This window comes from Chionomys nivalis, chromosome 9, assembly GCF_950005125.1.
Source record: "Chionomys nivalis chromosome 9, mChiNiv1.1, whole genome shotgun sequence".
Lineage (NCBI taxonomy): Eukaryota > Metazoa > Chordata > Mammalia > Rodentia > Cricetidae > Chionomys > Chionomys nivalis.
In genome coordinates this window covers 26,399,089-26,425,771 of record NC_080094.1, presented here as the reverse complement: position 1 = coordinate 26,425,771, position 26,683 = coordinate 26,399,089, and the positions used below count along the sequence as shown (strand labels likewise).

General features: G+C 44.3%; 1 protein-coding gene across 1 annotated transcript; it reads left to right on the top strand.

The window, feature by feature from the left end:
- Positions 1-137: 137 nt before the first annotated feature.
- Nsfl1c (NSFL1 cofactor) lies at positions 138-25,678 on the top strand. Its single transcript, XM_057780240.1, has 9 exons — positions 138-310; positions 2,660-2,757; positions 10,749-10,823; positions 13,455-13,620; positions 14,909-15,001; positions 16,234-16,343; positions 17,339-17,476; positions 23,842-24,006; positions 25,141-25,678. The coding sequence occupies exons 1-9, from the start codon at positions 206-208 to the stop codon at positions 25,301-25,303; spliced, it is 1,113 nt and encodes a 370-aa protein (XP_057636223.1). The 5' UTR covers positions 138-205; the 3' UTR covers positions 25,304-25,678.
- Positions 25,679-26,683: the final 1,005 nt, after the last annotated feature.

The following is a 26,683-nucleotide window of genomic DNA, read 5'->3' as shown; positions in this document are numbered from 1 at the left end:
GGTGCGATTCGCATAGCAGCCACCAGAGGGTGGACAGCGGTTGGGTTTCCCACACGGAGGACTTTGCGTGAGGCACCGCGAGGGGCGGAGCCCACAGGCAGGCACCCAGCGGCCGGGCGGAGTAGAACGGAGGCCGGAACGCAGCAGTGGGGTTGGGTCTGTAGCAGTGTCGGCCGGAGCGGTTTGGGAAGTGCACCGGGCGAAGATGGCGGCGGAGCGGCAGGACGCGCTGAGAGAGTTCGTGGCGGTGACGGGCGCTGAGGAGGACCGGGCCCGTTTCTTCCTGGAGTCAGCCGGCTGGGACCTGCAGGTAGCGCCGCGAAGCGGGCCGCAACGGGCGGGCGGGGGAATGCGGAGCGCGAAGTCCGCGCTCTGATGCCTACGCGGCCGAAGCGCACAGTCATCCCTGCGGGCCAGGGCCCTAGTCCAGGCCTCATGGTCCCTGGACTAGCTCGCCACGCATCGCCGGCTCGGCTTGGGAGTTGGAGACTCCGGCGGGCCCCGGCCTGCTTTGCAGGGCCTCGGTTATTGCGCGGACTCGCAGGGTCGGCGAGACTTTGGGCGCTGCCGCAGTCCGCGTGGAGGAGTCGCCTGGGGGCGTGGCTGCCGCGGGCAGTGCCTGCGGGTGGCCGGGTGGGTTCGAGAGACCGGAGACCGGCGGCCAGATGGAGCCCCATTTAGGTGCGGTGGTCGTCCAGTTCCGCGTCGGCAGCCGTGAGGGAGGAACCCTACCCCGTAGTCGGCCCACGCCCCCCTCCTGCCTAATTGCTGGGAGAAACTACCTGTGGGATTGTGGCGCAGATTGGAGCCTCCTCATTTTTCCTAGTTAATTTGGCTGTAGTTTGGGGACCTCTTGGGATTTAGGGCTTGTTCACTGACATGTGGTAAATGGCCACTAAGTACTTGATTAATTTAGAAGAAAGGATAAGCCTCACCAGGCAGCGAGTGTTGTACTTCTGCTCCCTAGAACAGTGCCCATCTCTCGTGCTCAGAAACATTCAGTATTTAGTGTTAGAAAGAACTGGTTGCATAAATGTCCTTGGCCAGCTACGTCTTAGGTAGGTGATGATGACTAATATTTCTTGACTCCCTGCTCCGAGCCTGATGCTGCTCAGCATTCCACAGTGTCTCATTTACGTGTCTCACATTTTGCAGCTGAGACTTTGGAGGATAAGTAACTTGTTGAAGACCTCACTAACTACTAATTAAACAGGTAAAGACTAACCCTATTTTACGGATAAAGAATTGGACCCTCAAAGGGACAAAGAATGTGCTCAGTGTGTGAGCTGTGTGACTTGACGGTGTCTGCTGACTGCAATATTGAAACTGCTTCCCAGGCAGTAGAGATAAAGTCTCTCTTTGATGGCTGTGGCAGAACAGTCTTTGGATGCAGAAGATCTCGAGTTCTAGGCCAGCCTGGTCTACATAGTGAGTTTAAGAATAGTCAGGAATAAATAGAAAGACCCTGTTTCAAAAAAATAAAACAAAACGAGAGAGCTCTCATGCTCTTACAGACACTCCTAAAACCTCTGTGCTGAACAGAAACACAAACTGGACTAGCTTCGGGCCCAATAGACCATCTAAACTGAGGCTCTTTCCTGTGGGGAACTTGGCTCCCAGTGCCAGGATTTGAATGCAGGTTCTCTAAACATCAGTTCAGATCAAGTCCTAAGATGGCACACACCTTCCCAGCAGACTGGTTCTGTTACATGAAAATACCTTCAGACTGGCTGTCCCATGACGGCTTGTTTCCTCCTATATGGTTTGTCACCTTACGGGTCGGATCTGCCTCCTTCATCTGTATGATACCTCGTTGGTCTGTCTGGTCTCTTTGTGTAGAGAATATGTTGTAAATAAATGCCTGCTCACTGAGCTGGTGGCAGTCACAATGGCCAAAGGACTCATGTGTAAAGAAAGCTAAGATGACGGTGCATTAATCTTAATGATTATCTCATGATATCCCCATTTCACACAATAGGAAATTGGGCTTCACAAAGAAAGGAAATACAGCATCTGCCCCTCTACTGCATCACGTCTATGAAAACATAAGAGGGAGAGCCCAAGCATATGCGTGGGATTGAACTTGACCCCACTTCTTACCTCCAGAAATTCTCTTGTTTCTCAGTTCTATACCAGCTATTAAATGAGATGATGATAATAATACTAACTATAGAGTTCTAAATGGATTAACACATATATAATATGCAGACAAACTGACACACAAGTAATAAATAGATGGTGGTCTTTGTTTTCCATGCTAATCTTATTTGTTATCTTCTTCCCCTTTAGTGGGTAGATTTTTTTTTTTCAGGCAATATGGATTGTCTATTGCTTTTCTGTCTAATTTTCTTTGGTTCCAGGTCTAGGACATCTTTTTTTTTTTTTGTTTTTTTTGTTTTTTTTTGTTTTTTTCGAGACAGGGTTTCTCTGTGGTTTTGGAGCCTGTCCTGGAACTAGCTCTTGTAGACCAAGCTGGTCTCGAACTCACAGAGATCCGCCTGCCTCTGCCTCCCAAGTGCTGGGATTAAAGGCGTGCGCCACCACCACCCAGCTAGGACATCTTTTCTAAGAGTAAACTATGTCTCTGTGTTTTTGTTCCATTGTAAGATATGTGTCAGGTGAAAGACTAGAGGGTCCCAAGATACTCTCTCTGTTTCAGATTGCACTCGCAAGCTTTTATGAGGACGGAGGGGATGAAGACATTGTGACCATTTCACAGGCTACCCCAAGTTCAGTGTCCAGAGGCACAGCTCCCAGGTAAGGACCAACTTCAGTTGCTACCTGAGTGTTTACAGAAGAGGGACTTTCTGACTTGACAGAGGGTTCAGGGCTGGATGTGTGAAGGGGTTTGAGGATCTACTTAAGAGAACGGAGGGGTTCAAGGGTCTACTTAAGTGTTTTTTTCTTTTTAATGTTTGTGAGTATTCTGCCTACATGTATACCTGTGCACTGTGGAGGCCAGAAGAGGCCATTGGGTTCCCTGGAACTGGAGTTAATGGATGGTTGTGGGCTACCATGTGGTTACTGGAACTTGAACTGGGGTCATCTAGTGTTGGAAAAGGAAGGCTGCTGTTCATTCAATAATTGCACAGAAACTGTATTAATTAAATAACTGCTTGGCCTATTAGCTCTGGCTTCTTATTGGCTAACTCTTACATATTAATTTAACCCGTTTCTATTAATCTGTGAATTGCCATGTGGCAGTGGCTTACCGACAGAGTTCCAGCATCTGTCTCCTGCAGGGCTACATGGCTTCTCTCTGACTCCACCTCCTTTCTCCCAGCATTCAGCTTAGTTTTCCCTGCCTAGCTCTGTTCCCCTATAGGTCTGCTATAGGCCCAAAGCAGTTTATCACTGGTAATCACAGCATACAGAGGGAAATCCCACATCAATCTAGGAGAGCATTCAGTACTCCTAACCACCAGGCCTTTTCTCTAGCTTCTGCTTAAGTTTTTAAGGACTTTGTGTTTATAACTGTCTCATTCCTTTGTGGCTGCTGCAATATTGACGAGGTTAGATAACATCCTATTAAGATGATTGTGGAGAAAAACCTGTGTGACCCACCTTTGCTGAAATTGATTAGGGAAGATAAACTTAGCATTTTGTGTTGCATCACCTGCCCTAGACCTCTCACTCCAGTGGCCAATCACAGTTGTGATCTGCACAGGAGAACATTGAGCAGATGCAGTGGGGATTCTTCCCACAGAAGTGTCTGAACTCCCAGAACTCCAGTGCTTTTAGTCTAATTGTACTTTTTCTAACTGCAGAATGCAGAAAGAATGTCTCTGCCATGAAGTGGTGAATTCTGTCTTGGTGGGCCTCTGAGCTTTAAAGTACATGTCTTCCCTTTGAGAAACACTAACACCAAATCTCATTGGTCCTTCAGGCCTTTCCTGCCTTTGGTTTCCATGGAAGAGAGGTCATAGGAAAGTGCTAGGCTGTGAGGTGCTGATAAAACATCATAATGTTAATGCGGCATGAGTATTCTAAGGGTCCAGGCTACAGGCAAAGGTTGATCCAACCCCACTCTTGGGTTCTTGATGTGTCAGAAGTACCGTGAAGGAGAAGTTGAAATGGAGCCTCTAATGCCAGTTATTTGCTCCTCCTGTCTTCTCCTGCAGTCCAAAAGTCTTAGCGTAGCAAGGGCTTATTAGAGTAGGGCCCAAAGAGACTGACTGCCAGGTTCAGAGCCCCAGCACAGAGACTTGTGACTTTGGTTATTTATCTCAGCCCCTCAGTTTTCATCACTGTCAAATGGAAATGCTAATAGTATCTGCCTCTTGGCAGAATCAGTGAATTACTACTTACATAACAAGCCAGGCATGGTGGCACATACCTTTAATCCTAGCATTTGGGAGGCGGGTCTCTGTGAGTTCAAGACTAGCTTGGTCTATGTAGTGAGTTCCAGGACATCCACAACTATGTAAAGAGACTTTGACACAAAAACAAAACAAAACCCCCAAAAAGCCAGACATGGTGGCACACTCCTTTAATCCCAACACTTGAGGCAGAAACCCTGTCTCAAAAAGCAAAAACAAAAACCCAGCAACTTTATGTAGAGCATATTATATTGAGCATAATATATTGCCTGCTATTACTGACACTGTGCCCTATCTCATTCCACAATAGGCAGACACAAGCGTGTGGAAAAGTATATATGTGTGTGCTTTAAAAGTAAAACAACCGAGGAACTAAAGTGTAACTTAGCATTAAGCCTGAGAATGAAAGACTGGACAGGCCCATTGACTTTACCTTACTGTTTTGCTTAAGGCCTAAACTTGATAGTGGGCTTCAGTGACGCAATGAAAAGGAAGGAAATGGGATGTGGTTTGTTATGTCATTGACTTTGTTTAGGAGGAAAATGCTGATGGAATTTTCTCAGGAGAAATTAAACTGTGATAGCACCCCAAAGGAATTTGATGTACAGGGGGCTGGGGGAGTTCTCTCTCCAACCTTTGATCTAGCTGTTATAGGACACTTAGCCTGCTGCTGACTTATCCCTGTTCACCTGTCAGATACCTTTTATGTTGTATCTGATGCCAAGCAAGAACAGTCACTGTGCTCCTCCTTTGACTCTAGAATGGGGCATTTAGTGTGGAACCCCGGTGGACTCTAGGAGTCTGTAGAAAGGGACAGAAGAAAGTCTTTAGATCGAAATCACTGTTTGTACAGGGTTAACCTGGCAAGGCAGTCTAATAGATTCTCAAGGCATAAGGTGTTTTGCATAACTGTTACTATGGGAGGAAATCTAAGCTTACTATAAATTGCGGTCATTACTGAGCACTTAGTAAGTGCTAGTCCCTGAGTTAAGCCTTTATACATTATTTTTTAGTTGTCAACCACTTTGTGAGGTGAGATTACTGCTGTCCCCCTTGTAGAGATGAGGGCACATAAGAGCTGGGCATCGTTCCTAGATCACACAAGCCAGTCAAACGAAGATGAAAGATCAAAGCTGTTCTGCTTCCTGAATCTCAGCTCTGAGCCACAGCGTGCTACTTCTCATGGATGCTCAGAAGTCCTCCAGAGTTTTCCTTGGTTCTGCCTTCCTCATTTTAACCTTTTCCTTTCTTAAATCCTTTGTTCCAACCAAACTAAGTTCTTTGATGACCCATCCCTGTCATGTGCATGGTTCTGTCCTTGTTGATGTCTCTTCTCTAAATAGGGATGCTGGCTCCCTTGTGTCAGTCTCAGTGCACTGCCAGCCCCATGTTTGCCTCCATCCTTGTTCCTCTGCTGAGCAGCATACACAGCCCTGTTCCTCAGAACTCTGATTGCAACTCTCACCCGCTCACTCTGGCCACACCCGTGTATTAAGTCGCATCTGTCCATGTTGTCTGGAACCCTTGTTCTGACAACTGAAGTTTTACACCTGGAAATTTTATTTTGAAAATTTTCTGAAAAAATTAGGAGTAAGAGAGGGAGGGAGTATTTCACCGTCTGTCTGGTGGTGCCAGATAGCCTCACCCGTGTTCTCGCCCACCATTCTCAAGTCAGGATGGAGAGCCTCAGCTGCTGCCCCGGCGTACTCACACCAGGTCCATCTAAATCCAAAGCTCTCACTTGCTGCCTTCCTGCCCAGCACTTCCCACCCCTGTCACTGAATCTAACAGAATACAACAGGCAGTTTATTTTTTAATCCCTCTTTGATCTAACAGTGTTGTAATATCTGCGGCGGGGCTGCGTCCCCGGCATCCAGCCGCCCGCATGGCTAGCTTATGCCCCGAAATAATTACACGGAAACTGTGTTCTTTTAAACACTGCCTGGCCCATTAGTTCCGGCCTCTTATTGGCTAGCTCTTACATATTGATCTAACCCATTTCTAATATTCTATATAGTACCACGAGCTGGCTTACCAGGAAAGATCTTAACCTGCGTCTGTCTTGAGTGGGAGAATCATGGCGACTCCTGACTCTGCTTCTTTCTCCCAGCATTCTGTCTGTTTACTCCACCCACCTAAGGGCTGGCCTATAAATGGGCCAAGGCAGTTCCTTTATTATTTAACCAATGACCTTCCTCCATCATTTCCCCTTTTTCTGTTTAAACAAAAAAGAAAGGCTTTCACTTTAACATAGTAAGATTACATATAACAAAACAGTTGTCAAGCAAGAATTACAGTTACAATATTTATATCTATCTTTTATCATAACTAAGGAAAACTATCTATCCATTCTTCAACTCCATCAAAGACTCCAGAGGATATAATATTACCTAAGCAAACAAGAAATCCAAAACTCTAGAAATGACAGAGACATCTCATTGCCTGGACAGTCACCCAAAGTTCTTTTGTACCGTTGGGGCATCCATCTTCAGCCTTCAGGCCCATAGTATCCAGCAGACATTTTCATCAAGCAGGAAATTCCAAAGACAGTTCAGTCACTTTTTGCTGTGTCCTGCAAAATGTCTCGCAGACTCTTTCATGAGTCAGGAACCCCAAAAGGCCATCTCACCTTTAGGCAAGTTCAGCAGTCCTCTTTCTGCGGGTTCTCTGTGTCCAGTTTATGCAACAGTCCAGGCAAGAGAGGTTCCTTGCCCAAATGGCTATCAAACTCCTTAAGGAGCCTCTTCGGTGCCCATCTTCCTCTTGAAGTAGATTGGTGCTGCCAGGAGCAGACGTGTCTCATTATCATGAAAAGCCCTAAGTTATTAAAACATTAAATGCCATATTCTGCAGTCTTTGAAAGATATGAAGAATGCCTATCTAGCTGAAATATATCTATGCTCATCTAGAAAATCTAACTAACATGACTACAAGCTTTACTATTATCGATGATTATCCATTAGCAACCTATATTTCCTAATTATACATTACATTTTTAAATGAACTACACAATCACAATACCTTAATCAAGATCAGAAATACATATACACATAACAAATTGACCTTATAATCCATACCAATGCAAATTATTTATATCTATATCATATCCCCCTTTAAATGTAAAAGAACATTTATAAACCATATTTGGGAACATGGGCGCAGTTTTTTCTCTCCAAACTGCTTCCTGCTGAATGGGGGCGTCGTTAATTAGGTCTTTCATGGTATAACCTGTGTGCCAGGGTCATCTCAGTCGGCAGTTGAGTGAAGTAATTTTCTGAAGGTGTTCACAGCAACCTTTCAGGAGGGCGTGGTCTATCATACCACATTGGGATAGACGCAATCCACAGAGTCTCATCCTCTGTGAAAACAAAAGAAGACCCTCTCCAAAGCATCATATCCTTAGACCCATATTCTGAAATCATAATACCCTTATATCCATTCTGGTTTAGCTTGGCAGCCCATATAATGAAATGTCTCTCTGCGAATACAGTTTCCGTGTAATTATTTCGGGGCATAAGCTAGCCATGCAGGCGGCTGGGTGCCGGGGACGCAGCCCCGCCGCAGATATTACAACAGAGTGGCGCCCAACGTGGGGCTATTTTGCCCCCCCCCCGACCCGGCACAGGGGGGGCGCAAGCTCCACCTTTCCCGGCTAGTTGCCTGAGCTCAGGAAGGCGATTTACAGCGCAACTCCCTCACTCGGCTTCTGTTTACTCCACCCACCTAAGGGTTGGCCTATAAATGGGCCAAGGCAGTTTCTTTATTAAATGAAAATAACTCCTCCATCATAACAGAATCTGTACTTGTTAAAGTTTCAGGGTCTGTATTATTCCCTTTCCTAAGACTACACTGTTTAATAGGCTACTACTAGCTTCTTCTAGCTATTTAAATTAATTAATTAGAGGTAAGTAAAGCAAATGTTCAGTTACTTATTTGCACTTACTGCATTTTATCTTTTCAGACATGTATAGCCCATGCTGGCTACATATAAAGTATGTCCTCCTGCCTCAGCCTCCTAAATACTGAGATAGGTATATACCACCATGCTTGGGCCTAACCACATTTCAGATGCTGAATGGCCATAATCCTGTGTCTTCCTAGTTGGACGTACAGATAGAACATTTCCATAGTCACAGAAAGAAGCTACCACAGAACTAAGATGCCTAGCTTTAAAACAGTATACTAAGGGCCTTGGACTTTTGTACTACTTGAGAGTACCAGGGACCCTGTAAGGTAATTTAGTGCCTCCAAATAAAGATCACTGAATAGAGGATTCTGACGTTGATAATGTCCCCAGCACATTTGTGCCATAAGGTGATTCTCCAGAACTTTACCCCAGAGCAATTATTCTCAAACCTGAGGTCCCTTCCCATCCTTAGCAGGGACTGTGCAGGGCACCACTTCCAGAGTTCTGAGTCTGGAGAAGATTTAAGGTTGGGTTGAGGATTCACAGATTCACTTCAGGAGCCCTTGGCACTTCTCATCTAAGTACTACATTTGAGAATTGCTTCAGAAAAGTAGTTCCTAAGTACAGCATAACATGTAGAGGTCTCTACCTGTACCAGCACCCCAGCAGTACCCAGAAAGCCCAAGAGGGTAGTGCTGTTATTGTGTCCATTGACATACGAGAAAGTGAAGGCTTAGAGAATTTAAGTAACATGTCCAAAATTCCAAAATTGGAAAATTAGGATGGGAACCGTTTGTACTGACGCCAAAATGTGTCAGATGCTGGATTTGGGTATATAGGTTTAGGAGAAAGGGAAAAATCCATATGGAGAGTATGTTGTTTGCTCAAGCAGGTATATCTGTGTATATGAACGTGTTTAACAACAAAGGAGTGGCATGTTTTTTGGTGGATTCTCAGTCCTTTAAATCATTCATTTAAAGAGACCTGGGAAAGCGACTGGAATTGCCTCTCCAGGTATTAATGTCATCATCACTGGGATCCTTTGTACTGTGTCATATGCCCCTTAAGGAATGCCTGGAAGGTTACTCTCAGCTACCTCAAGCAGGAACTGTATTTGCTCTGGGTTTTATGTTTTTGTTTCTAACTGGTGAAACTTCAGCGTTTCTCTTGTCCACTGATTGCTTCCTTGAAACAAATCTTAGACATAGCATTAACTTCCTTTCAAGTAAACAGCTATTCCTCTCTGTTTGGCCTCATAAATCTGAATTACCTCTTTCCCTTTCTACATTCTAGGAAAGTTGCTTTTCCCAAGGAATAATGGAATTTTTTTTCATCTTTATAAATGAAATGCATATCTTATGATTCTTAAACCTTTGTTCACTGAGGATAGATTCAAACAAGGAAGAAATTGGCAATTGAAAACAGTGTTAGCAGAGCTAACCCCTCGCAGCCTTTGGACTCTGTTTTATCCCCCCAAATATTACTAATAATACTGTTCTTGCCCAGGTGAGGTGCCTGGGGCATGATGATCTAAACAACAGAACCTTTCTTTTTTTTTTTTACTTATCCTGCAGTGGAAACAGGCAGGGAGCTTATCTCTAGTGCTGCCTGCTACCCACACATAAATTCTCCATGACTCCTTGACCTTTCTGTAGTGTGTTACTCTCTGCTTCTGCGCTCACATATGTGTTTCCATAATACTGGTCCCGTTCTTTCCCACCGTTTCCACCATCCTTTTTCCTCTCAGTCTTTGGTAATGGTCCAGATGTGTCTTTTTTCTGGAAAGCCTTCTTGGTGTTCTGTCTCCCCAACACTGGACAAGAGGCTTTGTGTTTATAAGGTCGTGTGTACGGTCACAGCTGCTGTTGTGCTGTGTGACAGTGGATAGTTGCTTGATTTATCTGTGCCAATGGGCTGTAAGAACTATGAACTATGTCTAGTTATCTTTATAAATTCAGCATTTAGTTGGTGCCTGGCATGTTAAAAATTAAATGATAAAACTATTTAATAGTAAAATTATTTTTTTCAATTTTATGTGTATGAGTGTATTGCGTATGTATGTGTATGTGCACCATGTACATACCTGGTACCTGCAGAGGTCAGAAGAGGGTGTTGGGAGTCCTGAGAACTGGAGTTACAGATGGTGGTGTGAGCCACCGTCTGTGTGCTAGGAACTAAACCTGGGTCCTCTACAAGAGCATCAAGTGCTCTTAACCATTGAGCCATCTCTCCAGCCCTCAATAGTAAGATTTAAAATACCTCACCCCCCATTCCCAGAACAGCTTAAATTGGATTCCGCTTTACCCCACAGTAGTACTTGCTAAGTTATTCTCAATCCTGTATGACCTTAACAGACAATTGTGACCTTAACAACAAATCTTTTGTCATCTGAATTTAGGTCAGTCTTCTGTCTGTGTTGCCCTCACACCACATCTAATCCTACTGTCCAACTCCCCAACTGACCATAGGTGTTGCCTTTCTTTAACTATTCCTGAAGTAATTTTGCTCCTTTCTGTCTCCAGTGATAATAGGGTGACATCCTTCAGAGATCTTATTCATGACCAAGATGAGGAAGAGGAGGAAGAAGAGGGACAGAGGTAAGGTTTTGAAAGGGAGCACAGTTTATAGGAAGTATACAGTGGTGCATAAATCTCCTAGGATAAGGCGTGGACACATGTTCACTATTGCCAACCATCACTGCTGTGTGTAGGGGGTGTAATATCCTAAAAACACTCTGCTCCGTGTAGTTTAGAAGTAACCTCTATCTCATTGCTGCACCTCCTTAGTCATGTGCTGGGCTTTGGTTTATTTATTTATTTATTTATTTCTAATTGTTACAATCAGGTATTTGTCAAAGAATATTGTGGAAAGGAAAACAGAAGCTCAAAGAATGGATAAGTTACTCCATAGTATCACAATGCAGAAAATACCAAGTATCTACTTGTGATATATTTCTATCCATATAAATAAATCACACAATATGTAGAAAAAGAGTTCTAAGTATGTATCGTCCCAACACAGTCATGTTTTCACGTTTAGAATGTTATAATGGAATTATTGTTTCATTAGGGAAAATATGAGACAGAATGAAGAGTATAGCATTTATAGTTTGATAATTATCTTTAGTATTTTGGTATGTTCCCTGCAGTTCTTGTTCTGAGTATAAGTAGACTTTGTGTTTTACATGGTAAAGATGATTTTGTTTTCTTGGGTTGTGTTGCTCAAGGTCTAATAGACACTTCTCTGCTGACACTAAAATTTCTGTGTTTTCCAGAACTTTACTAGCCCGTGTGTCCAGTGGTTATAGTTTTCTGTACCGCTGTAAATATCAGTGCTTTGAGCCTTTTGTATAGTCATCTTTAACCACTTTTGAGTTTGTTTGTTTTGTTTTGTTTTGTTTTTTTACAGTAATTCCTCCAACAGAAATACCAGGGCAAGAACATAAATACTTTTAAGGCTGTTGATCATAGGCTCCCAGTATTTAATCCAAGACTTAAAGATTCCTTAACTGAGATCTTTCAGTTCAGGTAGAACTGTGTTTACCTGGATTGAACAAGAATAAACTGGTTGTAGCCTCATTTTTCAAGTGTTTATTCTTCATGGGTCTGCCAAGCATTCCTGAGAGAGTAGAGGATAACCATTGTGGAGTGGTGCTTCACTCTACCTCAGAACTTTGCTTTTAAATATACTGGAGACTCCGGGATGTTGTTAATTTCAAGGTTTCATGCCCCTCAAGTAAAAGGCACTGACTCTCATCACCTATCTGACTGCCTAGTTCCCAAATACCACCTCTACCTTTTCTTTTTTTTTCTTTCTTTTCTTTTCTTTTTTTTTTTTGGTTTTTTGAGACAGGGTTTCTCTGTGGTTTTTGGAGCCTGTCCTGGAACTAGCTCTTGTAGACCAGGCTGGTCTCGCACTCACAGAGATCTGCCTGCCTCTGCCTCCCAAGTGCTGGGATTAAAGGCGTGCGCCACCACCGCCCGGCTCACCTATACCTTTTCCAGCCTGGGGTCACATCTGTCATTTTGACCTTCCGTTAATTCACATCCATGAAACAACATTCCCTGCCAGAACCTAAGCTGTTTCCCATTCTAGAGTAATTGTGAGGAATTAGAAGACCAAGATTAATTTTTACAAATTCCACTGGCTCCTTTTAGAGACATACTGCTGAATTAGAGTTTAAGAATGATAAGGACAGGTGGTGGTGGCGCACGCTTTTAATCCCAGCACTTGGGAGGCAGAGACAGGCAGATCACTGTGAGTTAGATTGAGGCCAACCTGATCTACAAAGCAAGTTCCGGAACAGTCAGGGCTACACAGAGAAAAACCAAAAAAAAAAAAAAGAAAAAGAAGATAAAGAATCAGCTACATGACAACTCATGCTTAGATCCAGATTAGTCTAAAAGTACTAACTTAATCTGAAGCTGGTCTTGAACCGCTAGAATACTTGATGTAGGTATCTTGAAGCTTATTTTTGAGATTGGAGCTCCCCTGGGTTTTTGTTTGTCTCCTGAGGCTCCCAGTATACATCATAAACTTGGCGGGTGAAAGGAACGAGTCTTGGGGGAGTTGTTGGTGTGGTGTCAGTCTGCCTCACATGTGTGCATTGCTCTGCTTGTTCTTTTGCATACATCTGCTGATTTGAACCTCACGACCCTGACTTAAGGAGCAGGTAGGTAGGGCATGGAATCCTTATCTCATTTCAAAGCAAGAAAATGTGCAAGCAATGCACTGGCTTATTACTTAGGTCACACAGTTATCAAGTCAGGACTGGATCCTAGCTGCTTGTACTAACTACATTGCTACCATTAATCCAGAGCTCTTAGAGTTAGATGCTTCTGACTTGGACCATAGCTGCTGCCTTCTGGAAAGGGGCTTCCAGATGAATGATCCCTGCTGAAACTCTCCTGTGCTGACGTGTTGTTGTGCATGCCTGGAATGTTCTTTCTCCGTCTCTTCACCTGATAATGTCATCCTCAAAAGGATCCAGGAAATATCTAGGCAACCTTGGCTGTCATCCCCATTTCCCCCTCCCCCATTGTGTTAGAGACCCTTACCGATTTCATCGCTGTTCACATTGCATCATACCTGCCTGCATCCTTACATAATGTTCATTGCTAGCCAATAAGGCCCTTAAAGACAAGAGGCATTGTACCCTTTGCTTTAGTGGGCCCATAACCTGGTGCGTCTTCTGTTCATTTTCTGGTATGTTTGCATTTTCTACATAGGTTTTATGCTGGGGGCTCAGAGAGAAGTGGACAGCAGATTGTTGGCCCTCCCCGGAAGAAAAGTCCCAACGAGCTGGTGGATGATCTATTTAAGGGTGCCAAAGAGCATGGGGCTGTAGCTGTGGAGCGAGTGACCAAGAGCCCTGGAGAGACCAGTAAACCGAGAGTGAGCATAAGCATTCTTGTGCCCGAGGGAATTGAGTTCCACAGTGGTGAATGAGAGACCTGCTTCCCTCCAGCAGTGACTAGTTTTGTTTTTTTTTTCTCACTTAGCTACTTATTCTTTCTCTCTCTCTCTCTCTCTCTCTCTCTCTCTCTCTCTCTCTCTCTCTCTCTCTCTCTCAGAAATGAGAAATAGATAGTTATTTATTTAGGGGTAAACTCACAAATCAGAATCCTCTGCTTGACCATTTGAATCCCGCAATCCAAATGAGCAGCCAGTGGAAAGGAGGAAGGAAGAAAGGGACAGACGCAGGTTCTGCGGCAGCATATATAGTATAAGAGGCCACGCCCCAGTAGGTGGGTAATCACAAGCTGCAGGTCCTCCTACAGCACCACAGTCTCTTCTTCATTGTTATTTTCTGCTCACACCAGGCCAGCAGGTTCGCAAGTGTGTGGAGATTCTCCCGTCTCTGCCTCCCATCTCTCAGTGGGGTGACAGAGAGCACTATGGCACCTTGCTTCATGTGGTTCTGGGAGTTCAAACTCAGGTCTTGCATAGGAAGTGCACTGAGCCATTTCTCCCACCTCTTTCCGGATTTCAGTAGGAATTAGGATTTGGAGTTGTGGGATTCTCTGCTGGAGAGCTGTCCTGTGCTTTGTAAGATGTTTAGAACACCCTGGCTTGTACCCGCTAGATGGCAATAACACTGCCCTCCCCCACTCAGAGTTGTGACAACTGAAAAAATGATTCTACATATATGAAAAAGGTCTCGAGCTTGTAGCAATCACCAATTTAGATAAAAGGCCAGAAAATCTTGCCTACAGTTACAGGTGTAACACTTTAGCTTGCACTTGCTTGCCAATGTATCTGCTTCTTTGTTGTTATGGCTTTTCTTTTCTTTTCTTCTTAGCTACTTATTCTCTTATGTCAAAGACTAATGTTACCTGTGTTTTATATCAGATCTTAAAAATACACCTATCCAATTTGACCCACTTAATAATGTTTTCCTTTATTTCACTGTAATTAAATTCACTGCCAGTTTATGTAAAAATTTTTGTCCTTAGGAAAATCAAAAAGTCATTGGTGTTATGATATACCAAAATTCCTGCATAGCCATTGTTACTGAGAGGTTAGTGGTGGCTGTTCCCTTTAGCTGGAAATTCCAGCTTTCACTTATCGATGGCCAGAAGTTAACAAGCTTGATCAGAGTCTTACCCCTCTGTCTCATCCCAGTGTGTCTTTGTACTTGAGTAACTCCATCACCAAGTGTTTATGAACTTGTCCTTTACAGCCGTTTGCAGGAGGGGGCTACCGCCTTGGAGCAGCACCAGAGGAAGAGTCTGCATACGTGGCAGGAGAAAGGAGGCGACATTCGGGCCAAGATGTAAGTGTCTGTTTTCCTTAGCTACGTGTGAGCTGTTCATTGGGCCCATTTTTAGTAGGGATTGGTCACAAGTGTATGAACAGGCAGCCTCTGAAAGAGGCGCCTGCAGAAACAGTGTTCTTGCTGTGGTCTAGACAGGGACTTACCATAAAAATGAAACAGTTTTCTCTTGGTGGGCAGAGGCCCAGGGCCAAGGATAGGGAAGAAGATGGACATAGGAAGGTTTCTGAACACTCTGTGGATCACAGGCAGAGGGGCAGTGTGTGGGTGCCTCTGGTCATTGGGGCATGTTTGAAAAAAATGCCAGAGAAGGCCTGAAATATGGATGGGCTTTGTTCTGTTTCATTTTGTTTGAGTTATATTTTCCACGTACATTCACACACATACTCCATCTGATGATACTATATAATTTTGAGTTTTTTTAATTTTTTTAATATTATGCTACAAAATACTTTGGTGTAGCTTTGTGTCCATTCATTTTTTAATTTAAATAATTTAAGTATTATTCCAAAATAAAGTCAAGCAGGAAGAGAATAAAACTTTTATAGACTTGTGACCAGAGTCACCTGTGCACTGGTTGTCAGCCTTCCAGACCCTTTTCTGTAAGTGTGATTGATAGGGCGTTGTTGACAAATTGTACATTTCTTTTTTCTTGATAGTTATTTTTATTTTTTACTTATGTGGTGGGGGCAGGGGATAGGTACGTTGAGTACAGAGGCCAGAAGAGGGTGTTTGATCTTCAGAAGCTGAATTTGTGAGCTACCTGGCATGGAACTGGGAACCAAACTTGGGTCCTCTGCAAGAGCATTGCATGCTCTTGACCACTGAGCCATCTCTCCAACCCCAGGTATCATTTTTTAATAACTGCAAAATAGGTCAGGAGTAGATGTGGCACTGGAGTGGAATGTAGCACAAGCTGTACATGAAGTGCATTGACAGCCCTGCAGTTAGGGAGCCCAGGTGTGGTTGAGTCATCCACTGCACAGTCCCCATGCGAGCCAAGTCTCCTTAAAACGGTGCCCATTTCTAATCTGTGTCATTACATGTTCCTCATTTAGGTTGGTGCTTATACACCTGGTGGTTGGTGCTCCTTTTCATTCATTCATTCTGTCTGACTGTTGCTGTTTTTATAGTAATGTGGTGAAATAGGAAAGCCCAGTCATTTGCAGGTTCAAAGTGCATTTTCTAGGTTTCTGTCAATGTACCTAACTTCTCATCTCTTCTTGTCACAGGTTCATGTAGTGCTAAAGCTCTGGAAAACTGGATTTAGCCTTGACAATGGTGAACTCAGAAGTTACCAAGACCCATCCAATGCCCAGTTTCTAGAGTCTATCCGTAGAGGGTAAGTAGAAAAGTCCACGTTAATCTCACTTTAGTGAATGAGATGTCAGGTAGGAAAGAAGAAACAGCATTTATTTGAAAAGTAAAATTATTGAAGCAGATTTTTCACAGTCGATGTAAAGGTTACTTTAAAAACTTTTGTCCATTTTTTTTGCCTTTGCTCTGAGGTAGAGCTAAGTGGACTGTGCTGTGATTGAGCAGGTGGGGAAAGTCAAGGCAGGCAGGTAGCCACTTACATAGCCAGACCCTGGTGACTACCATGATGTTTCCCTCAGGCTGTTGGGTGTGAGGTACTGTGGCAGCTGTTGGGGTGGGGTCCCAGTTCCTCTCCTCATGAAAGCCCCGAGGGATGTAGAAGGTAGACAGAGCTGGAGAGACAAAGAGGAGAGAGAAGGTCTTGAGAAAGCAAAGGGACTGAAAGTTTGTTCTTACTTTGTGCACTGTTCTATTTTGCTTTCTGTTGCTATGGGTAAACATAACTAAAGGCAACTTAAGGGAGAAAGGGATTTGTTTCAGCCTACACCCTCAGGTAGTAAGCTGCTTATTAGTCTGCTCACTGACTCCTGCTTGGCTATTTTTGGTTTTTCGAGACAGGGTTTCTCTGTGGTTTTGGAGCCTGTCCTGGAACTAGCTCTTGCAGACCAGGCTGGTCTCGAACTCACAGAGATCTGCCTGCCTCTGCCTCCCGAGTGCTGGGATTAAAGGCGTGCGCCACCACCGCCCGGCTTGGCTATTTTTCTTATATAGCCAGATTCACCTGCCTAGAGATGGTGTGGTCCTCACTGGACTGGGCCCTCCCACATCACTTGCCAGTGAAGACCATCTCGAGACGTGGCCACATGCCAAGCTGGGCAAAGCAGTTCTTCATTTGAGGTTTCCTCTTCCCACATGACTCTAGGTAGTATCAAGTTGACAATAAAAACTTAACCAGGACATCCCCGTTGCTAGTATGTCCATCCTGCTCACATTGAACCTCAACATTGCCTTTTCCCTCAGGGAGGTGCCTGCAGAACTTCGGAGGTTAGCTCACGGTGGGCAGGTGAACTTGGATATGGAGGACCATCGGGATGAGGACTTTGTGAAGCCCAAGGGAGCTTTCAAAGCCTTCACTGGCGAGGGCCAGAAACTGGGCAGGTGAGAAGCGGTGTCTCGGGAACTAGACTGTCAGTTCCACCAGCCAATCCTGTGTGCTCACTGTGAAGACTCCTCGTTGCTTACAGAGTAGTTGAGTTTGTTTCAGGAGAGGAAGAGAAAGGAGAGTGTGGGTTGTGGAGTCTACAGACCCAAGTTAAGTCTCTGTCCTATTTCACTTTATAGTTGTGTGGTTCTTAGAGTGCATAGCCTCAGTTTCCTCAGCTGTAAATTAGGATTGATAAGAGTCCTTATTCCACAGGATTATTGTTGGGAAGAATAAAGGAGCCGATGTATGTAGAACTGCCTGGCATGAGCAGTAAGTGTAGCATATAACTGCTGCTTTGACGCAGAGTCGGAGTGTTGGGGAAACTGTGATCTCCTGGTTGCTAAGCCTAGAATGAGCATGCTGGGGTTAAGGAACTTCTAACTTACTTATCCAGCATGGCCTCCTAGGAGTATTTCTCAGGATGCACAGAAGCCCTTGGACATTATTTCCCTTGGAAAGGCTGCTACTCCATGTCCTGGCAGCTCTTAGGAGTTTTTTTGGTACTGCCTAACACTAACATCCAGAAATATCCAATTAGTATCAGAAAAAATATGCCATTCTACTCTTAGATACTTGTATAATGTGTTTGCACACACTCATGGATGCTCCTTAGTTCATTGGAGCCATGCCCTCAGAAAGGACTCTGAGACCTTTTCACTTCCTATCTTTTACTTCTTGACCATGAGATGCAAGCAGTTTGCTCTGCCATTTGCCATTCCTGCTCTGGAAACAGACCCTCTAAAACTGAGGTGCATAAAGTCTTTGTGAGTTCATTACCTCAAGTACTGTTACAGTGATGAGAGACTGACTAGTACATATGCTCTTTATCCCTACTTTTCTTCTCTACCCTGAACCCTCCCACTCACTCACCCATAGCCACCTTGCCATTTTCATGTTATTTCTGTCCTATTGCCCTCCCCACTCTTCCTCAACACCTTTACCCCCCCTCTCATGTTCTCCTTTCGAGTTTCATGACCTGTACTTAACCTCACCCCAACAGAAAATTGTGTTTGAAATAAAAATACAGAAATGACACATAATGATAGCCGTACTTCCCTGGTTAGGCCAAAGTAGGGATATACATTAAGGTAATGTCCATACATACCCTTTTCCCCCTACTTCTGGCCTAATACTTTTGGCCTAATCAGTGGAGTGTGGTTGCATGTGTTTTTACTCTTTAATTTCTATTGCTTGTATGATTTGCTATCCTGTAATTTAACATTTAGGAGATTGCAGTGCAAGTCTCTGTAAGTACATCTTCATTTTTAACTTGCGTATGAAGACTAAACTTCAAAAAAAGACAAAAAGTTTTATGTAGCCAAGTTATGTGGGAGTTCATTTTCTGAGATTGGGTCAGGTGCAGGTGGACAGCTTTAGTTTTTTTTCCCATAGGTGCTACTCAATTTCCCACTGTCTCCCTTTGGAAATGAGGTTTTTAATGTGTAGCCCAGATAAGACTGAAACTCTGTTCTCCCAACTGACCTCAAATTCAGGATCATCCTGCCTCTTCAAAGTGCTGAGATTAGAAGCATGTGCCACCTCGACACAAAATAATTAGAAGCCATAAGCTCAAGAAATTTTTTTCAAGTTTACCTCAAAAATAAAACAGATCTGAGATTTGGGTGTTTTGTTTTTCAGGTTATATATAAAAAATGATATTATATAGTAAATGGGTCATTTTTCTCAGTTTGAAGGCACTGAAAAAAATTTTGAGTTGTGCTGAATATTTGTGGGTTTTTTGATAATTTATTTTTATTTTATGTGCATTGGTGTTTTGCCTGAATGTATGTCTGTGTGAGAGTATCAGATCTTTAAAGTAATAGACAGTTGTTAGCTGTCATGTGGATGCTGGGAATTGAACCCGGGTCCTCTATCTCCTGCCCTAATTGTGGAGGTTTTAGGCTTTCCATCCATTCATTTGAGCCGTTTACCTCACAGTTTAGTAAAGACTGCACATATTTCAGCGTGAGTTGTGAACACCAAGAGTGCCTAGGGCTGTGGCTGGAGATGAGTCTGAGGAGTCTTGCCACTCCCTTCAACAGTGATGAGTCTGAGGGACAGGACTGAGTCTCAGGTTGTGGTTGTCAGAGGAGAACAGAGTACCAGTCCATCCAGTGAGAAGGCGATAGGCAGTTGAAGGACTGAGCTCTTAATTAGAAAAGCTGGTTAGAGAGGTCACCACTTACCTTCTCTGCCCTGTCTGAAGTTCCGTTACTGCTGCGTAAGTGAACAGCTGTCCCGGGAGGATCAGGCAGCAGGCCTATCCAGTGAGGGGAGGTGCATAGCTGCTCTGCTAGTACATGGTGTGGGTGGAGCTAACATTCTCGGAGCATGTTGCTCTCCTTAAAGAATCATGTGAAGCTCGGGGTTAGAATGTCTGCTTTTCTCCCATCTTTACTGGAAAAGCTCTTGACTAGACCATAGTGTCTCTTAAGTGATTTTGGTCCAGGATTCTGGTGACCTTGAATAATAGTAGCATGCAGTATTTGGTGTGTGCTGTATTAAGCATTTTCATACTTAGTGACTTTAACCATCCTTTGGTGTCTAGTCTACATAAAAGAACCATTGCTTGCTGGGTGGTGGTGGCGCACGCCTTTAATCCCAGCACTCGGGAGGCAGAGGCAGGTGGATCTCTGTGAGTTTGAGGCCAGCCTGGTCTACAAAAGCTAGTTCCAAGACAGAGAAACCCTGTCTTGAAAAACAAAGAACCATTGCTTGGAGAGTCGGGCCTTCCCTAGAGCCACAGTTTGGGGGGGGGGGTGTACTATAGAGTCCTAGATAATTTTGTACAGGCACATAGGTGTTTGTAACACTAGTATATGCCAAGTGCAATATGTCCTTTGAGCTACTTTCTCAGTTTTCTGGGAAATCTTACTTAAATCTTTTTTGTTTTATTGTTTATAACATGAATGGGCCAGGCCTGCTTGTTTGTTGTTGTTTTTGTCCCGCCCAGTACCCCACAACTGTTTAGTCCCAAAGAAAATCACACAAAGATCTCTATAAATAATAAGCTGATTGGCCCATTTGCTCTAGCCTCTCACTGGCTAACTCTCACATCTTGATTAACCCATTTTTCTGATCTATGTTAGCCATGTGGCTCAGTACCTTTTTTCAGTGGGGCAGATCACATCCTGCTGCTTCGGTGGTCTGGGCAGGAGTGGGAAGAATCAACTTCCTCCTTCCCAGAATTCTCCTGCTCTCATTACATCATTTCTTCTTCCTGTCTGGTTTTCCCACCTATATTTCCTGTCTGGCCAATCAACGTTTATTATAATATGATTGACAGATTACAGACAATTCTCCCACACCAATTGTTTTCTCTTTTTTTCAACTCTTTGAGATAGGGTCTCACTTTGTCACCCAGGGTGGCCGCAAACTCCTGGGTCATGAAATACCATGCCTATTTACTCTTTTTCCCCCCAACAATTTTTATTAATTTGAAAATTTTATATCTTATATTTTGATCATACTCCTCTTTCCTCTCCCAACTTCACCCCTACTTACCTATATAGCTTTATCTTTCATTCTTGATTTCTCTCTTAAACCATCAAACCCAAGGCCTGGCTCTGTATTAAGAGAACAGGCTAGACCTAGATGCTAGAATTATACCTTGGGTCTTCCGACTCAGATCAGCGCTTGAGATTTTTTTTACCTCAGTTCACGCAACCACTTTCTTTTTTCTTTTTTCTTTTTTTTAATGGAAGGCAGAAAAGATTTGGAAAGAAGATCAAAGGATGACTCCCATTCCCACCCCCAAGTCCTTTTGAAGGTTTTGTTTTAGTTTTTTTTTGTTTTTGTTTTTAAGATTTATTTATTTATTATGTACACAGTGTTCAGCCTCCATGTATGCCTGCAGGTCAGAAGAGGGCACCAGATCTCATTACAGATGGTTGTGAACCACCATGTGGTTGCTTGGAATTGAACTCAGGACCTCCGGAAGAACAGTCAGTGTTGTTAACCTCTGAGCCATCTCTCCAGCCCTTCTTTTTTTTTTTTTTCCCGAGACAGGGTTTCTCCGTAACTTTTGGTTCCTGTCCTGGAACTAGCTCTTATAGACCAGGCTGGTCTCGAACTCACAGAGATCCGCCTGCCTCTGCCTCCCGAGTGCTGGGATTAAAGGCGTGCGCCACCATCACCCGGCTTTGTTTTAGTTTTTAAAGCAAGTTCTGACTTCATAGCACAAGCTAGCCTTGAGCTATTACCATCTGGTCAGCCTGAGAAAGGATTTTTAGTGACTGTTACTTCTGCAAGCTTGGCTAGTATGATACACATAGTTTTGAGGGAGAAAGCTTTGTAGACTAGTCTGCAGCACATGTTTCTCTTTTCTTTCTATAAGATGGAGGTTTTCTATCTCAAACTGTATTTAAAATGATTCAGGGAAGTTGTGGCTGCAAAGCCCAGTGCATAGGCAACAGCAGCATAGAGTGAGTGGAGGTGCCATTTTCAGTGGCCCCAGGCAAGTAAATAGACACCAGCTTCTGGAATAGCACTCTCTTTATGCCAGGTTTAGATGTGACTGCAGCTTCTAGTGAGCAGCATCCTCTGTAGAAATGTCAGGCAGAGATTGCTCATAGCAGTCAGAGAAGGGCTACTGGACAGGTGGCATGATGCCAATGTTCCAGGCGTGGCTGTCATGGCCAGGAATCTGACATAAAAGCAGCTTCTCTCTCCCATGTAAGCATGGTTGATACTCTCTGAGATCCACCTTTAATTCTCTTCGCCCCTGTCTCTTCACAGAAGAGGATGCTCACTTCTTGGCCATTCTTTGCTATGTTTGTGTCTGGTTGATGTTTCCTAAATAGTTCCATGAAGTGGATTTTTCTGTAAGAAGTTGACAAGTGTAACATGTAGAAGGTCCTGAAACTGAGCGTCTTTGCCTTTGCTAAATCTCAGCATCTTCCATAGGTTAGTGGCCAGGAATGACGCTATTGGAATGTTGCATTTCCTGAACTTTGCAGATCTGTCACAGGAATATTGGAGAGTACTTTCAGTTAGACTTTCTGTGGGTACTCTTGATTATTTTTAGTTATGTGTACTTGTGTGTATCTGTGTGGGGGCATGTGTGTGTGAGTACCTATGGAAGCCAGAGGTGTTGGATCCCCTGGAGTTAAGGGTAATTGTGAGCTAGGAACTGAGCTCAAGTGCTTTGCAAGAGCAGTATGTGCTTTTAACTTCTGAGCTGTCTCTCGAGCCCCCTTATTTGTTTTTTAGGCTATAAAGAGGAGAGGGAGGGTGAGGTTTGAGAACTGATCTAATTGGAAGCTTTGTGCTGAGATCAATAAGCTTTTACCTAGTGATCTTTCTTCTTTGCAGAGATCAGGCTAAGTCATCTAAGAGAAAGGCTGAGCTGGTGGGCAATTCAGAAAGCAGGAGAGCTCCAGGTGGTTGTGGAGAAGTGGAAAACCTGTGTGTGTTGTATTTGTTAGTCATATTGAGTACATTATGTAATTCTCTCTTTAATCCCCAATAAAACTTAGCAAGGCAAGCATGTGTGATTCTTGTTAAGAGTCCTTGCTACTGGAAGTCCTGTTAAAAGTCCTGTATTGAAAGCTGGGCATGGTAGTCCATTCTTGTAATCCTACCCACTATGGAGGCTGTGGCAGGAAGATTGCCACATGCCCCAGGCCCGCCCAGACTACATAGTGAGTTCCAGGCCAGCCTGGGCTATGTAGTGAGAGCCTGTCTCAATAAAAACAAGAAATGAAATTTGATTTGCCCAAGGCCACATAGCTAGTGGGTGAATTTGGACCCTGGATCTCTTTCTTAGGATGAGTACTAATAACTGGCAGATGCTCTTTCTGTTACTATATAATTAATCTACACAGTACCTAGCTCGTAGCCGACCTTTAGGAGTCCTTACTCCTCCACCATCATAGCTGGAACATATGAAATGTACTTGTGAGTTCATATTAGAGGATGCCTGCCTGAAGAACATAACACAACCAGTCGCTTGTCAGGCTATACCAAGACTGCCTTAGTCACAGTCTCGTACTATGTCCTCCAAGCACCACTTCACTGAGACACCCTGATTGTGGGTTCATTAGCCTCTCAGCAGTCTTTTCTCTTCTACCACAGGCTGTCCTCTTTCTAGCCTTTGTCAGATAGAACACCAAGGTTGAGCACCTGACCTGAGTAGTTGTTGGCTGGAGTCTGAGGTAAATATATTAGGTCCATGATGGCAGGATTCTGCCTTTCTTAGCCACTGACAACAGCATCAGGAATAGGCTCTGGGCATAACAGTTGCTCAGTGAGAATGCAGAGGTTTCTGCCTCTGAAGGCTTTGTTTCTGCACTGGCCTAATGTGCTCCATTCTCTTCAGCACGGCCCCCCAGGTATTGAACACCAGCTCTCCAGCCCAGCAAGCAGAAAATGAAGCCAAAGCCAGCTCATCCATCTTAATCAATGAGGCAGAACCTACCACGAACATCCAAATCCGGCTTGCAGATGGCGGGAGGCTGGTGCAGAAATTTAACCACAGCCACAGGTACTTGCACTGTATGAACTACCTTTTGTGAGCATGTCCTTGAGTCCAGCATAGACTTATGGGAAGCAGGCAGTGGGGTCTGTCTGTTCATGTCCCATCTGTAGGTCTCATTCCTCATCATCAGCTTTAAACCACCAGGCTCTGTATTCAAAGGAAGTACCACTGTGGTTTTAAAGATAGGGAAACTGAGGCACCATAGAATGAAGAGACTATCAGGAGAGGTGCCAGGGGCTGTTAATAGTGAAGATACTTGGCAGCTCCTTTCTCTAAAATTCATCCGTGGTGGGTCAGCTAAGCCAGGTGTAGACCAGTGAGTAGTCTGGCAGTCCTTGAGTCTAGATGTGCCTATAGGATAAAGGTATAAAGCAAGCCCAGAGATCTTCCTGGATTCTTCCAAGATGTGCCTAATGTTGGTGTTTTCCTCTGAGAGAGTTGGGATCTGTTTCACCAACCAGTTACTACTTTAGTGTTACCTCACTGATTAGCCCCACCCGGGTGACAACCTGTGGAGAATGGATGAGGGGGTCTTGGCTCATCTCATGTGATGTACTTTCATGGGTCACCACTGCATAGTGGCAGAAAGAAGCTTCTGTTGATGGCATCTAGAGAAAAAAAATGCTGGTTCCATTGACTCCAAGGTACAGGATGGTGCCTGGAGGAGAAATTCCTAGGACTAAGGAGTTGCTGACATATGGTTGGGAAGTGCCTTCTGTGACATGTCTGCCCTGCTGGGATTCACAGTCTGTAGGCAGAAGTCAGATAGTCTCAGAAGTGTGTGCTTACAGCCAGTGCTATGGCAAGATTGGGGCCAATAGGAGGCAGCCTTACAAAGAGTTCTGAAGTGGAATAGGATAATGAAAAAAGGCAGAGTGTGGGAGAGAGAGGGGGAGAGAGAAGAAAAGAGAAATAAGGACAAGGAAGGAGAGCAGAATAGTGCAGGCCTTAGGACTTCATGAACAGAGAGCTTTAGGTGGAAAGGGGAAGGACTGATGGATGTGCTTCCAGGTTATCACTTTGGTCTATAGAGAAAGGAGGCAGGCATGGTGAGAAGGAGCCTCCAGACCCTCTTCCCAAGAGTCGGGGGCATCAGCCGAGAACCCTGCTCATCACCTCTCATTTACCCTAATCCTCTAGGATCAGCGACATCCGGCTCTTCATCGTGGATGCCCGGCCAGCCATGGCTGCCACCAGCTTTGTCCTTATGACTACCTTCCCTAACAAAGAGTTGGCTGATGAGAACCAGACCCTGAAGGAAGCCAACCTTCTCAACGCTGTCATCGTGCAGCGGTTAACATAACCGCCAAGCTGCTGCCACACCTCCCTTTGTGTCTCCCATGACTGCAGCCATGCCCATGGGGATCACCCTCCTGCCCCTGTACACACCCACCCCTTCCAGTGCCACGTCTCATCCGTAGCTCTGGGCTCTTAGACTTCAGTTGGACATTTGTTTTCTCTTTAGTTGTATTTCCTGGGTTTTTGTGGTGATCAATGGACTTTAAAGAAAAAAAATAAAAACAACCAAAAAAGTCGATAGAATACCAACCAATCCTATTGTCCAGAAACTCCCATTGAGCTGTATTTGATTGTTAGAAAATCTTATCGTGGGGCATAATAAGGGGACTTTGCTTTTATCCTCTGCATAAAGTCACTGTGACACACTAGTCATCTGGTGTGTTCCTCCTGCTGCAGATGGTTGTGTGAAGGATTTCTTCTTCATAGAGAAGGAAGGGGACATGCAGGAAGAGGCTGCAGCCACTCCCTTCCATGAGGACATCTCACTTGTCCCAGGGAAACTAGGTAGGAGTCAGCATCTGGGGCTAGAGCTGGATGCACGAAACTACTTCCACTGGAGATGAGTACTTTCTCAGCACCCTCATCACCCACACTGGTCTCCTTGGAGAGGCCTGCTTGTTATCATTGCCTTATTTACAGCAGTCTTGTGTGGTCCATTTTTTTTCCCATTGGGATATGGTGCATGCCAGTCTAAGTGATTTAGTTAGGATGTCTTTGTCTAAAGAGAAAAACAAAATCAAAGTGTTATTAATGTTAATGGCAGATCCAGGTATGGGGATAAGTGTCTCGTGTCTGGAGTGCCTTTAACTGTGGTGGTAACTGCAAGAGTCTTAAGCAAATTTTCTTTGGTCATATGTAGTTAATGTCAGCATATGGCTTTGGATCATAAGTTCTGTTTCACACTTACTCTCTGCCCTGTTGACCACTGACTTACAGCAGCCTGAGCTACATCCCAGCCTTGACAAAGGCCTCTACCCTTGAAGGTGTAAGGAGGATAGTAGGGATCTTGGCTAGAACTCTTCTGCCTCCCTGACTATACTATGTTCTTTCCTGCTGTGCCTTGCCCTGAGCCAGGGGCCATTTTGACACTGGGAACTACTACGAAACATCCTGAGACAGGGCCTTGGCAAACAATGCCCTGCTGTGGCTGCCACATCTACCATGGTATGGTCTCGAGCATGTGAAGGTAACCACAAACAAAGGTTTGGAAAACAAAATTGGCCATTTAAAACCAGAATGAGGACAATAGAGTTTGTTCTTTCTATTGAGGCACTTGGAAGGAAGTTAGCAGTACCCCTATTCAGCGCCTCATGGGGACCAGGTCTTGGAGTGCCATGGGCAAGATTCCAAAGATGCTCTAATGCCCAGACCTTTCTGCTTCATT

Coding starts and splice junctions, on each gene's coding strand:
- Nsfl1c (XM_057780240.1), top strand. CDS start 206: ATGGCGGCGGAGCGGCAGGACGCGCTGAGAGAGTTCGTGGCGGTGACG. Junction 10,824..13,454: donor GAGGAAGAAGAGGGACAGAG/GTAAGGTTTTGA, acceptor TTTTCTACATAG/GTTTTATGCTGGGGGCTCAG. Junction 15,002..16,233: donor GGCGACATTCGGGCCAAGAT/GTAAGTGTCTGT, acceptor TTCTTGTCACAG/GTTCATGTAGTGCTAAAGCT.